Consider the following 12,929-nt stretch of genomic DNA (forward strand, 5'->3'; position numbering starts at 1 on the left):
AACCTCATGTCAGTATCCCTGATAAACATCGATGAGAAAATCCTAAGTAAAACACTGGCAAACTGAATCTAGCGGCACATCAAAAAACTTATTCACCAAGATCAAGTCAGCTTCATCCCTGGGATGCAAGGCTGGTTCAACAAATACAAATCAATAAATGTAATCAATCACATAAACAGAACCAAAGACAAAAATCACATGATTATATCAATAGATGCAGAAAAGGCCTTTGATAAAATTCAACATCCATTCACGTTAAAAACTCTCAAAAAACTCGGTATTGATGGAACATATCTCAAAATAACAAGAGCTATTTATGACAAACCCACAGCCAATTTCATATTGAATGGGCAAAAGCTGGAAGCATTCCCTTTGAAAACTGGTACAAGACAAAGATGCCCTCTCTCACCACTCCTATTCAACACAGTATTGGAAATTCTGGCCAGGGCAATCAAGAAAGAGAAAGAAATAAAGGGTATTCAAATAGGAGGAGAGGAAGTCAAGTTGTCTCTATTTGCAGACAACATGATTTATATATTTATAAAACCACATCATCTCAGCCCCAAAACTTCTTGAACTGATAAGCAACTTCAGGAAAGTCTCAGGATACGAAATCAATGTGCAAAAATCACAAGCATTCCTTTACACCAACAATACACAGGCAGAAAGCTAAATCATGAATGAACTCCCATTGAAAATCACTACAAAGAGAATAAAATACCTAGGAATACAGCTAACAAGGGATGTGAAGATCTTTTAAGGAGAACTACAAACCACTGCTTAAGGAAATAAGAGGGGACACAAACAAATGGAAAAACATTCCATCCTCACGGATAGGAAGAATCAATATCATGAAAATGGCCATACTGCCTAAAGTAAGTTATAGATTCAATGCATTTCCATCAAACTACCAGTGCCATTCTTCATAGAATTAGAAAAAACTATTTTAAATTTCAAGTGAAATCAAAGAAGATCCCATATAGACAAGAGAATCCTAGCAAACAAGAACAAAGTTGGAGGCATCATGCTACATGACTTCAAACTATACTACATGGCTACAGTGACCAAAAAAGCAAGGTGCTTGTACATATAGACCAACAGAGCAGGACCAACATATAGACCAATGGAGCAGAACAGAGATTTCAGAAATAACACCACATGTCTACAACCATCTGATCTTCAAGAAACCTGACAAAAACGGGCAGTGGGGAAAGGATCTCCTATTCAGTAAATGGTACTGGGAAAACTGGCTAGCCATATGTAGAAAACTGGAACTGGACTGGAGCCCTACTTTACATCTTATACAAAAATTAACTCAAGATGGATTAAACAGTTAAAGGTAAAACCCCAAACCATAAAAACCCTAGAAGAATACCTAGGCAATACCATTCACCATAGGCATGGGCAAAGACTTCATGACAAAAATGCCAAAAGCAATTGTAACAAAAGCCAAAATTGACGAATGGGATCTAATTAAACTGAAAAGCTCCTGCACAGCAAAATAAACTATCATCAGAGTGAACAGGCAACTACAGAATGGGAGAAAATTCTTGCAATCTACCCATCTGACAAAGGGCTAATATCCAGAATTTACAAGGAACTTAAACATATTTACAAGAAAAAAACAAACAATCCCATCAAAAAATAGGCAAAGGATATGAACAGATCCTCCTCAAAAGAAGACATTTACACAGCCAACAAACATGAAAAAAAGCTCAACATCACTGATCATCAAAGAAATGCAAATCAAAACCACAATGAGATACCATTTCATGCCAGTCAAAATGGTGACCACTAAAAAGTCAGAAAACCATAGATGCTGGTAAAGGTGTGGAGAAATAGGAATACTTTTACATTGTTGGTGGGACTGTAAATTAGTTCAACCATTGTAGAAGACATTATGGTGATTCCTCAAGGATCTAGAAGCAGAAAAACCATTTGGACCCAGCAATCCCACTACTGGGTGTATACCCAAGGAATATAAATCATTCTATTATAAAGACACATACTCATGTATACTTATTGCAGTACTATTTACAATAGCAAAGACATGGAACCAACCCAAATGCCCATCAATGATAGACTGGATAAAGAAAATCTGGAATAAAACTGGATAAAGAAAAACATGGAATACTATGAAGCCATAAAAAAGAATGACATCATGTCCTTTGCAGGGACATGGATGAAGCTGGAAGCCATCATCCTCAGCAAACTAATAGAGGAGTAGAAAACCAAAGACTGCATGTTCTCACTCACAAATGTGAGTAGAACACTGAGAACACATGGACACAGAGAGGGGAACAACACACCCCACGGCCTGCTGGGTGGTGGTGGGTAAGGGAAGGGATCTTAGAGGACAGGTCAGCAGGTCCAGCAAACCACCATGGCACACATATACCTATGTAAGAAACCTGCATGTTCTGTACATGTATCTTTTTTTTTTTTTTTTTTTTTTTTTTGAAGAAATAAGAAAAAGAGGTTTAATTGGCTCATGGTTCCGTAGGCTTTACAGGAAGTGTGGTGCCAACATCTTCTGGTGAAGCCTCAGGAAGCTTACAGTCCTGACAGAAGGCAATAGGGAGCTAGCATGTCACATGGCAAGAGTGGGAACAAGAGAGAGAGGAGGAGGAGTCAGGCTCATTTAAACCATCAACTCTCATAACAACTCTCACATGAATTAGCAGAACAAGAACTCACTTATTACCATTGGGAGGGCACCAAACCATTCATGAGGGATCTTCCCTCATGATCCAAACACCTCCTACCAGGCCCCACATTGAACATTAGGGATTACATTTGAAATGAGATTTGGAGGGGACAAACATCCAAACAACATCATTCTGCCTCTGATCCCCCTAAATTCATGTCTTCCTCACACATCAGAATACAACCATGTCTTTGCAATAGTCCACCAAAGTCTTAACTTGCTTCAGCATTAACTCAAGTCTCAAGTCCCAATTGTCAAGTCTCAAGTATCATCTAGAGATGAATCCATTGATCCTATGAGCCTGTGAGATCAAAAACAAGTTATTTACTCCCAATATACAATGGTGCTACAGATATTGGGTATACATTATCATTTGAAAAGGGAGGAATTGGCCAAAAGAGAGGCAATATGCCCATACAAGTCTGAAACTTAGCAGGACAGTCATTAAATCTTAAAGCTCCAAAACAATCTCCTTTGATATCATGTCCTACATCCTGGGCACAATGGTGTGAGATGTAGGCTATGAAGGCCTTGGACAGGTTTGTCCCTGTGGCTTTCCAAGATGCAACCCCTGTGGCTGCTCTCACAGGTTGGAGTTGAGTACCTATGGTTTTTCCACACTGTGGTTGCAAGCTGCTAATGGCTCTACTAGTCTCAGGTCTGGAGGGTGGCATCCTACTTCCCAAAGCTCCACTAGACGGTTCCCTGGTGGGGACTCTGTAGGGGCTCCCACTCTACATTTCCCATTGGCACTGCCCTAGTATAGTTTCTCTGTGGGGGCTCTGCTCATGTAGTAGGCTTCTTCCTGGGTATCCAGACTTCCCCATATATGCTCTGGAATCCAGTTGGGAGTTGCCAAGCTTCCTTCACATTTGCATTCTGTGCATCTGCAGGCTGATCATCACATGAAAGCTGCCAAGGATTATGGCTTGCTCCCTCCAGGGTGGCAGCCTGAGCTTTACCTTGGCCCAGTTGAGCTGTGGCTGGAGCCTGAGTGGTCAGGATGCAGGGAGCACTGTCCTGAGGCTGTGCAGGGAAGTGGGGTCCTGGGCCTGACCCCCGAAACCATTCTTCTTCCCTAGGCCTCTGGGCCTGTGATGAGAAGGGCTGTCCCCAAGAACTCTGAAATGCCTTCAAGGCCTTTTACCCATTGTCTTGGTTCCCTTTTAGTCATGCTAATCTCTCTAGCAAATGATTGCTCAGTAGCCTGCTTGGATTTTTTCTACCATAGGGCTGGGATACAAGTTTTCCAAATTTTTATGCTCTGCTGTCCTTTTAAATATAACTTTAAGTCTTTTATTTGCTTCCATATATAATTTAGGGTGTTAGAAGCAGCAATACCACTTCTTGAATGCTTTGCTGCTTAGACATTTTTTATTTTTTTTTCCTGCCAGGTATCTTGTCATCATAATTAAGTTCCAACTTCTCAGATCCCTATGACATGAACACACTGCTGTCAAGTTCTTTGCCAGGGTTTAACATGGGTAATCTTTACTCCAGTTCCCGATAACTCCCTGATTTCCACTTAAGACTTAATCAGCCTGGACTTCATTGTCCATATCTCTATCAGCATTTTGGTTATAACCATTTAATCAGTCTCTAAGAAGTTTCAAACTTTTTCTCATTTTCCTGTCTTCTTCTGAGCCTTCCAAACTCTTTCAACCTCTGCCCATTACCCGGTTCCAAAGCTGTTTCCACATTTTCAGGTATTTAACAGCAACACCCCACTCCTGGTACCAATTATCTGTTTATTCTTGTGTTGCTATAAAGAAATACCTGAGACTGGGTAATATATTTAAAAAAAAGATGGTTAATTGGCTCTCAGTTTTACAGGTTTTACAGAAAGCATGGTGCTGACATCTATCTCTGATGAAGTCTCACAAACCTTACAGTCATGGTGGAAGGTAACAGGGAGTCAGCATGTCACATGGCATGAGCAGGAACAAGAGAAAGGAGGAAGAGCTAGCCTTTTAAACAACCAGCTCTCATGTGAACTAACAGTGAGAACTCACTTATTACCATGGAGAGGACATCAAGCCATTCATGAGGGATCTGCCCCCATGATCCAAACACCCCAGGCCAGCCTCCAACATTGGAGACAATATTTCAGCATGAGATTTGGAGGGGACAAATAGCCAAACCATATGAGTTACTACTCTGACTTTCTCTGAAACAGGTGTATTTAGATTGTTCTCTGTTGGATGGTAGAAATAGTTATATATAACTATTATATATAACTTTTATATATAACCCATATAAAAGATAGGTGAGTTATTTATAACTCAGAAGTAATATCCACTTGCATACTTCTTTAGTATGGAACTAACTTTAGTATGGTTAGTTAAGTTTCATCATTAAGAATGACTTTCATTTAGTGAAAATTTAGTGTCAAAAGTTAATGCTGGCCGGGCGTGGAGGCTCACGCCTGTAATCCCAGCACTTTGGGAAGCTGAGGCGGGCAGATCATGAGGTCAGGAGATTGAGACCATCCTGGCTAACACGGTGAAATCCCGTCTCTACTAATACAAAAAATTAGCCAGGCGTGGTGGCAGGTGCCTGTAGTCCCAGCTACTCAGGAGGCTGAGGCAGGAGAATGGCGTGAACCTAGGAGGCAGAGCTTGCAGTGAGCTGAGATTGTGCCACTGTACTCCAGCCTGGGTGACAGGGCGAGACTCCATCTCAGAAAAAAAAAAAAAAGTTAATGCTGCCATCAGTCCTGTACTTCTGAGACATGGATTGTTGGATGCTTAAAATGGTTTATGATAAAAAGTCTTAAAGTTATAATCTGACTTTTAAAGTTTTAAATTTCTAACAAAGATGGTAAAACAGACACTGGGCCCTATTTGAGAGTGGAGGGTGGCAGGAGGAAGAGAAGCAGAAAAAATGACTATTGGGTACTAGGCTTAGTACCTTGGTGATAAAATAAGCTGTACAACAAATACCTGTGACATGAGTTTACCTATGTAACATACCTGCACATGTACCCTTGAACCTAAAATAAAAGTTAATAACAATTTATTACGAATTAAAAATAATATACAACATCAAGAGTGAGACCTGATGTAAACTGTGGACTTTGGATGACAATGATGTGTCAATGAAGGTTCATCAATTGTAACAAATATACCACTCTGATGGGTGAGGTTGATAACGGGAAAGGTTGTGCATGTGTGGGGTAGTGGGTATATGGGAAATTTCTATTCCTCTCGATTTTGCTCTATGAAAAGCAAAAACTTAAAGGACTTAAAAATTATAGTAAAGGCATTAAATTTAGAAAAATCAATAACCTAGATCCTTACTATGAAATCATATGGCATAGTTCTCTAAATGTAACCCTTATATGTTGTTTTCATGGACTTCATACACACTTGCTCTAGGAATAAAAGAGCAAAGTATTTTCATGTTTCCTTTTTTTCTGAGTTTGTATCAGTACTGGGTGTGTGCAGGTGGGGATAGGAGGGTTATCTTTAGCTAATTTTAGAATCGAGTTGAATGGAGGAATTATAATTTTCCAATAAAAAAATTCAAGAAGTGTCTTTTGCCTCCCAGGTGGTAAAATCATGCATACTTTTTATTTCCTTTTTTGGTCTCTTTATAATTTCCAAGTGTTCAACAAAGTGTTGTTATTAGTTTTTATAATAAAAGAGATTTTAGGTTATTTCTCTGATTTCTAAGAGTAAACAAAAATAAAGTTTTCAAGTTCTAATCTGAAATTTTCAGTGACCACATTTCAGCAGTGTTCAAAGGAATATGTACAATCAAGGCAAATATTTTGTCTCCACTCCTGATTTCCCTGATGACAGAATTTTCCTAAGCATATTCCTGGCCTTGCTCTTTGTCCCTCTATTCTCTCTGCCCTAGGAGGTTGAAGGATTTATTTGACTAGTAAATTTAGGAAGGTTCAGTCCTATTTATCTTCTTTTTAGAAAAAAGCTGTCTGCAGGGAGCAAGTTACCTCTGCTATTTTTCTAGCAGCAGATTCTTCCCCTTTAGAGAAAGATCCTGTACTTGTTCAACACTGCCTATATCTAGATACCTTCTCTGCCTGCTTGTTTTTAAGTAAGCCCATTTGGCTCTCATACTAAGCTACAGTCTTCAATTTGTCTTTTATTAAAAAATAAAGATATTTTTGGCCTTCATATGCTACTCTTTATTTTTCAATTTGCTTAGAATACAGCCATGGAAGAAGGAAGCCATTTTATTGTTTCATGTATTTCTCATGTCTGACAGTTGACATTCTTCCTGAATTCTCTGTCATCAAAAAGCTTTGACTCTCTAGTAAACACAATTTCTAAATCTAACGAATCTCATCATGACCAGCTCTCAGAGCCTACACTTGAACACTACTGTTTTTCTCCAATGGATGGAATTCAAGCTACTTCTTTGCAATTTCAGAAAGCAGTCAGAAAAAAAACAGCCTTAGGTTATCATTTTGACTTTTTAAGGTTACTGTTGATCCTGATGCTGAACACTGAGGGAAAAATGCTTCAATTACAGGCAGACAAACTCTTCTATAATAACACAGACAAATCTTCAAAACTCATATTATTTGTGACCAACTTCTGAAGAAATATACTTTTAGATAACCTTCACATAGAAGGCAGGCAAATCACTCATCATATGTACATATGACATTTCTGAATATAATTACCTCAGCTGTGTGCTTTGCCACATGCCCCACGATGACAATGACCTTCCCTTTGAAGTTCTGCAGCATAGCAGTGTAAGGGCCCTGGGTAAGCTCCCCTTCTGCAGTGAAGGCAGCACTGAATGGAATGTTGATGCTTCCTGAAATGTGACCACGAATAAAGCTGAGAAGGAAAGTTTAAGGAAAACATTTATTTGTGTGCAATCATGAGTGTCTGAGGGAAACTCACAGAGCTAAGTGACTCCCAGAAGAGAGTACTAAACATCTTCCAGCTCATATGAGTATTTTATCTAAATGAAGTAAGGTACCTCCAAGAGAAAAAAAAAATTAAATTTGAAAATGAAGTAGAAAAGAGAAAGGAAGATGACTAGCCAAATATGTAAAAGGATTTTACATCAAAAGCATTTCTCATTACATAAACGCAGATATGGGGTAAACAATAACCATATTTAAAGAGGTTCTATAATGAGTGGAGATAGTGGAGATGGACTACATATCTTACAATTTAAATTTTCTAGTCAGCTGCTGCTTCATCATTTCTTTTAAAGAAAAGGATATGACAATAGTAAGAGAAAGAACCATAAATAAGTTCTGAAAAATGAAAGGAGAAAGAATCAACATTAACATTCCAGTGGACATTGTTTAGTTGAAATTTTCTAGAATGGGCAGAGAATTTATGATCATGCATAGATTACCTCTGAACTTCATCAGCATTAGTTTTTCAAACATTTCTAATTATTCAATATGCCCTACTGTAGTTTTCCTGAAGAGTCATGACTTTTCTCTCAGAATATAATTACTCTGATGGTACTTTTTAAAAAAAAAAACTGAAAGTACTTTTATTTTCAGTAAAGACCTACTTTAAAATGAAAATTTTTTATAACACAAACTAAGAACCTAACAACTCATGTATTCTCAGCACCTATATCTACATCTGTCCAGGCCTGAATCAGTTGCCAGAGTGTTTCCGTATTTGTCAAACAACCTTTACCAACCATGAACATCTTCTCTTTTTCAGTGTGTTTAAAGTAGCAAAAGCAATACAAATCTACCCTGGTCAAATGCTGTAGCAGACATGTTTGGGTTGCCTGCCCACCTACTGTTTTCTTGTTTGGAAGAGCACTAGCCACTGACCCTGAGGAAAGGGTGAGTCTAGCTGTCATATTGGTATCAGATGACCCTGCTATAACCATGACTGACCAGATGGTGGAGGGGAGGGTGATGGTGGATATATGATGCAGGCCAAGCCAATGAGATTCTCTCCTTTGAAAATCGGAAATAAAAGACATAAAAGATAATGCTCAGACTGTGTTAAGCGTTACATGTAAAGTCACCTTTAAGGGCCTCTTCCATAAAATTTGTTCAGCCACTTAGAAAATTAGAAGACCCTGACTCTAAAAGAAGAACTGTTTAATAGATAAATTTAGTGACTACTGTGTTTGGTTAAAAAAGTACCCATCTATATCTAAATAACCATATCTAGTAACTATATCTATAATCATAGGTAAGTATTAAGGTGATTTTGTAGGTTCAATATCACCTATTTATTATGTGCCTTTAAAGATTTTAATCTAAACTCCTTTCAGTTACTAGAAGTATATCATAAAGTTATTATCATATTATCCTTGTGATTTATTTATTAAAATCTAGATTAAATGTTAAAATGCTTCACAAAATATGACGGCAACAGAGTCTTTTTTGAAAGAGAAAGTTTTGCAAAATACAAAATGATTCCAAACCTTTTTTAGGCTACAGTTTGGAAAATAAAAGAAACAGAGTTTTAAACCACGTTTCCTTATTCTTAATCTACTTCAATCAAAAAGTCCTGGATAATATCTAAGAACACTCATCCAAGAACACTCTTGTCATGAAACTTCTAGCACAAAAATGACTGAGTAAGCATGAATGTCTTTAGACATGGTGGTTAAACCTCTAAATTTTCTATCATTACTGGCAAACAGCAGAGGCGAATGCATTACTGGCAAACAACAGAGGAGAATGAGATTGGCCTAGTTATAAATAAGTGTATTTACAATGAATAGCCTGTTGTTTAAATAAGTCGGATAATGAAGATAACTTTGGTTATTTAGAAATCTTTTCTTTTTTCCTTGGAAATTACTTACATTGCCTACAATACAATTTCTCATGTGACACATACAGCATTAGATGAAATAGAACTGCTTTAGGCAACTTCTAGACATTTGAGAGGTGGTCAGATTATATTGTAAATCTAGGCAGATGGATACTTTTTTCACTTGTTGAGTCCTTCATAATCAGAATAAAATATGAGGTATTTGGAAACTGAGCCAGGAACAGATTTCTGTATATTTTGTATTAGGAAGAATAAATAAAGAGGGAAATAGAAAATTTTTGACATACGGTGACTGAATAACCATAGCTGACTGTCATCAGTCATGAGTAAAATCTGGCAAGTAAAGAGAAATGATGGAGAATATGTTGAGACAAGCACATTTTTCCATGCTCTAAGAACTTTGGTTTTATTTCACTACATTACAGTGGAAAACAAGTATACACAGGACCTTCACACAAAGGTAGGGTTAGAGATGAACATGCAACACTACATATTTTAGAAGTATGACTGTCACTTTATTGCTTTCTGTCTAATATAGATAAAAATCTTAACCCTCTACACTAATGTTTTACATTTTAAAAAGGCATTTCTCATTACATAAACACAGATATGGGGTAAAAAATAACCACACTTAAAGAGGTTCTATAATGAGTATAATATTCAATAGTCAAGACACTATGCTATTTTATAAACGAAGAATTTAAAAAGCTACAGCTTCAAAGAACCCAGTTCAGAGGAAATATTACTATTAAGGAAATAGCCAAAGTATTTATGGGGCGATTAGCCTCAATCACATATATATCATGATATTGTAATCCCAACAATGACATTACAATTTTTGGTTAGGTTTTGGCAAAAGTGGCAATGGTATCCATAAGTACTAATTTTTAACTTTCAGGGTTCATAGGAAATGAGAATTTTTGATGACATACTTGAAAGAGTTAAAAGATAAAAAACGTCATTACAGAAGTCAGCAGTAATTACAATGAAATCTCTAGACTGGAATAATAATAGTTATGAAAGCATAAAAGCATCCAGTTATTGTAACAGTCACTTCACCACGTGTTTGAATATGGTTGTTTACTACTCTGAATGCACTACAGGATACATTCCAGTAAACATATGAATTTTCTTTGGCATATGGTGACCTTACATTATATATCTTACCCTGTCTTGGAATAAATTGTACCCCTCCCTGCAAATAAACCATTCAGATCAACATTCCATTTGGCAGATATTACCAAAAGCATTTGAATGTACACTTAGAACAAAATCAAAATGTTGCATTAAACAGAATTTGATAGCCCAATGCACAGACAGATTAAAAAAATTACTGTAAGCTTCTGATAAATAAGTTGGATTATCAGAATATAATTAACAGGTAGGGATGATGTATATTATCTTCTAGGTTTCTAAGATACGAAAACTTTCCTGTATTCATAATTCAGTCTACATAACAATGCTGTAAGTAGATGTGCTGTACTTCAATCAAACAGAAAAAAATCAGGTCTAAGTATGTAGGTACAGTGTATAAGTAAATTACATGGTATTTAACCAAGAATATTCAAAAAGGCTCTTCAATTTACAAAAAGATTTGAAAATTCCTTTAAAATATTGCTTAAAATTCAACACAGAAACCAGCTCATGTTTTTTTAAATCCTAAAAGAGCACAGCATTTTTGTTGGATGCCACACTTAGTGATGTCGTATCTCTAAAGACAACCCACACCAATATTTCACCAAATCACTCAAGAACATCTACCTACCTTTGCTTTTTGGCTGTTTGTCTGCTGGGTTAACTAATTATAATTAGTGTTATAGACTTTTCAGCCCAAACTGAAGGTTTTACCTTTAGTATATCAACAGCCAAAAAGAAATATGAAATTAAACCCATAGTTCTCTCATAGATAATATAACTAAATAGCATTCACTGATACAAAAATGATGTTTAGATATCATTATTTTCTTTGCTAAATCTATTGATACTTTGAATGGCATCACCATCCCCTAAATCAAACAGTCAAAAATCTCATTTCCAACATCTTATTAGTAGCAACATCCAATATTCTGCTGCTCTAATAAATCCTGTACTCACATTTTTATTCCCATTACCCCTTGCCTATTTCAGATATTGATTTGTCTTGAGCTTAAACTACTGTAGTAACTGTTTTCTCCAACTTTTGTCTTTTCTCTTGGAAATACACTTGATTTACAATATTGACAGAGAAAAAATTTAAAAGCAAAGCGTTCTGATTATCATATCCTTTCTGAGAAACTTTCCATGACAGCCTATTGGACAAAGCCTGTATTTCTCAGTTCAGTCCTCATGAACAGAACCTAACTACTTTAATTCTAACCAAACTAAATCATGCATGTTACCAATATGTTTTCTATCTCCTGCAGTTTTCTCTTTCTAAATATCTTTTTCTCCTTATTTTTGCACAAACATCCATCTTTCAAATGTTTCATCCATAAAATTTTCCCTTCCCACAGTATCTGTACATTTCTCATAACAGCAATTTGATTTTATATAAAATATTCTAATGAAAATGACTTCTATCTAAACAACGGATAGAAACAATGTGTATTATATTTATTTCATCTTTGAATCTTTTTTTTTCTTTTCCTGAGACAGTGTCTCACTCTGTCACCCACGTTGGAGTGTAGTGGCACGATCTCAGCTCACTGCAAGCTCTGCCTCCTGGGTTCACACCATTATCTTGCCTCAGGCTCCTGAGTAGCTGGGACTACAGGCGCCCTGCACGACGCCTGGCTAATGTTTTGTATTTTTAGTAGAGACGAGGTTTCACCGTGTTAGTCAGGATTATCTTGATCTCCTGACCTCAGGATCCGCCCGCCTCAGCCTCCCAAAGTGCTGGGATTACAGGCGTGAGCCACCGCACCCGGCTCATCTTTGAATCTCTTGCAATGATTAATAGAATGCTTGGAATATCACTTACATATTTGGTGAGTAAATGAATTTCAGAATTTTGCCAAACCTGGAGTAACTAGTTTCAGCAGCAAATATGCTAAGGTGCCTTCTGGCCACCCTAACCAGTGGCACCAGTATCTAACAATGCTTCCAAGTGTCAACGATATAGAATTTCCCTTTGTCAGCACACACTTTGAGAAAAGGGAAAGAAACAGCAACAAAAGTAATTTCTCTGGATTTTCTTCAGCATAGGCCCACTAAAACTGGTTTATTTAGGGAAAAGCTAGGGACCTCACTCTTTATGACAGGATATGAAAGAATGATTATACACATCAAATTTCTGGATAATTCAATCCTAATTTTGCATGCAAGATTATCTCTACCCTCATCCATCCTCTACAATGCATTAAAGTAATTTTTCTGAAATAAAAATCTGAGCACAGCACCAACCTGTTTAGAATTTTTTAAGTTTCTCACTGCCTTTGGAATAAAACCCAAATTTCTTAGCATGCTATGAGACATTTTCAATGAAGCTACTTTTACCTACTCTA

The 12,929-nt window shown here is 36.9% G+C and overlaps 1 protein-coding gene across 1 annotated transcript in view; it reads right to left on the reverse strand.

Moving 5' to 3' along the window:
- TBCK (TBC1 domain containing kinase) overlaps positions 1-12,929 on the reverse strand; it is a 258,415-nt gene that overhangs the window by 45,226 nt on the left and 200,260 nt on the right. Inside the window, exon 25 of the mRNA XM_030915419.1 lies at positions 7,359-7,518. Coding sequence (XP_030771279.1) covers positions 7,359-7,518 — 160 coding nt within the window. The remainder of the gene's footprint in view (positions 1-7,358; positions 7,519-12,929) is intronic.

This window comes from Rhinopithecus roxellana, chromosome 2, assembly GCF_007565055.1.
Source record: "Rhinopithecus roxellana isolate Shanxi Qingling chromosome 2, ASM756505v1, whole genome shotgun sequence".
Taxonomy (NCBI): domain Eukaryota; kingdom Metazoa; phylum Chordata; class Mammalia; order Primates; family Cercopithecidae; genus Rhinopithecus; species Rhinopithecus roxellana.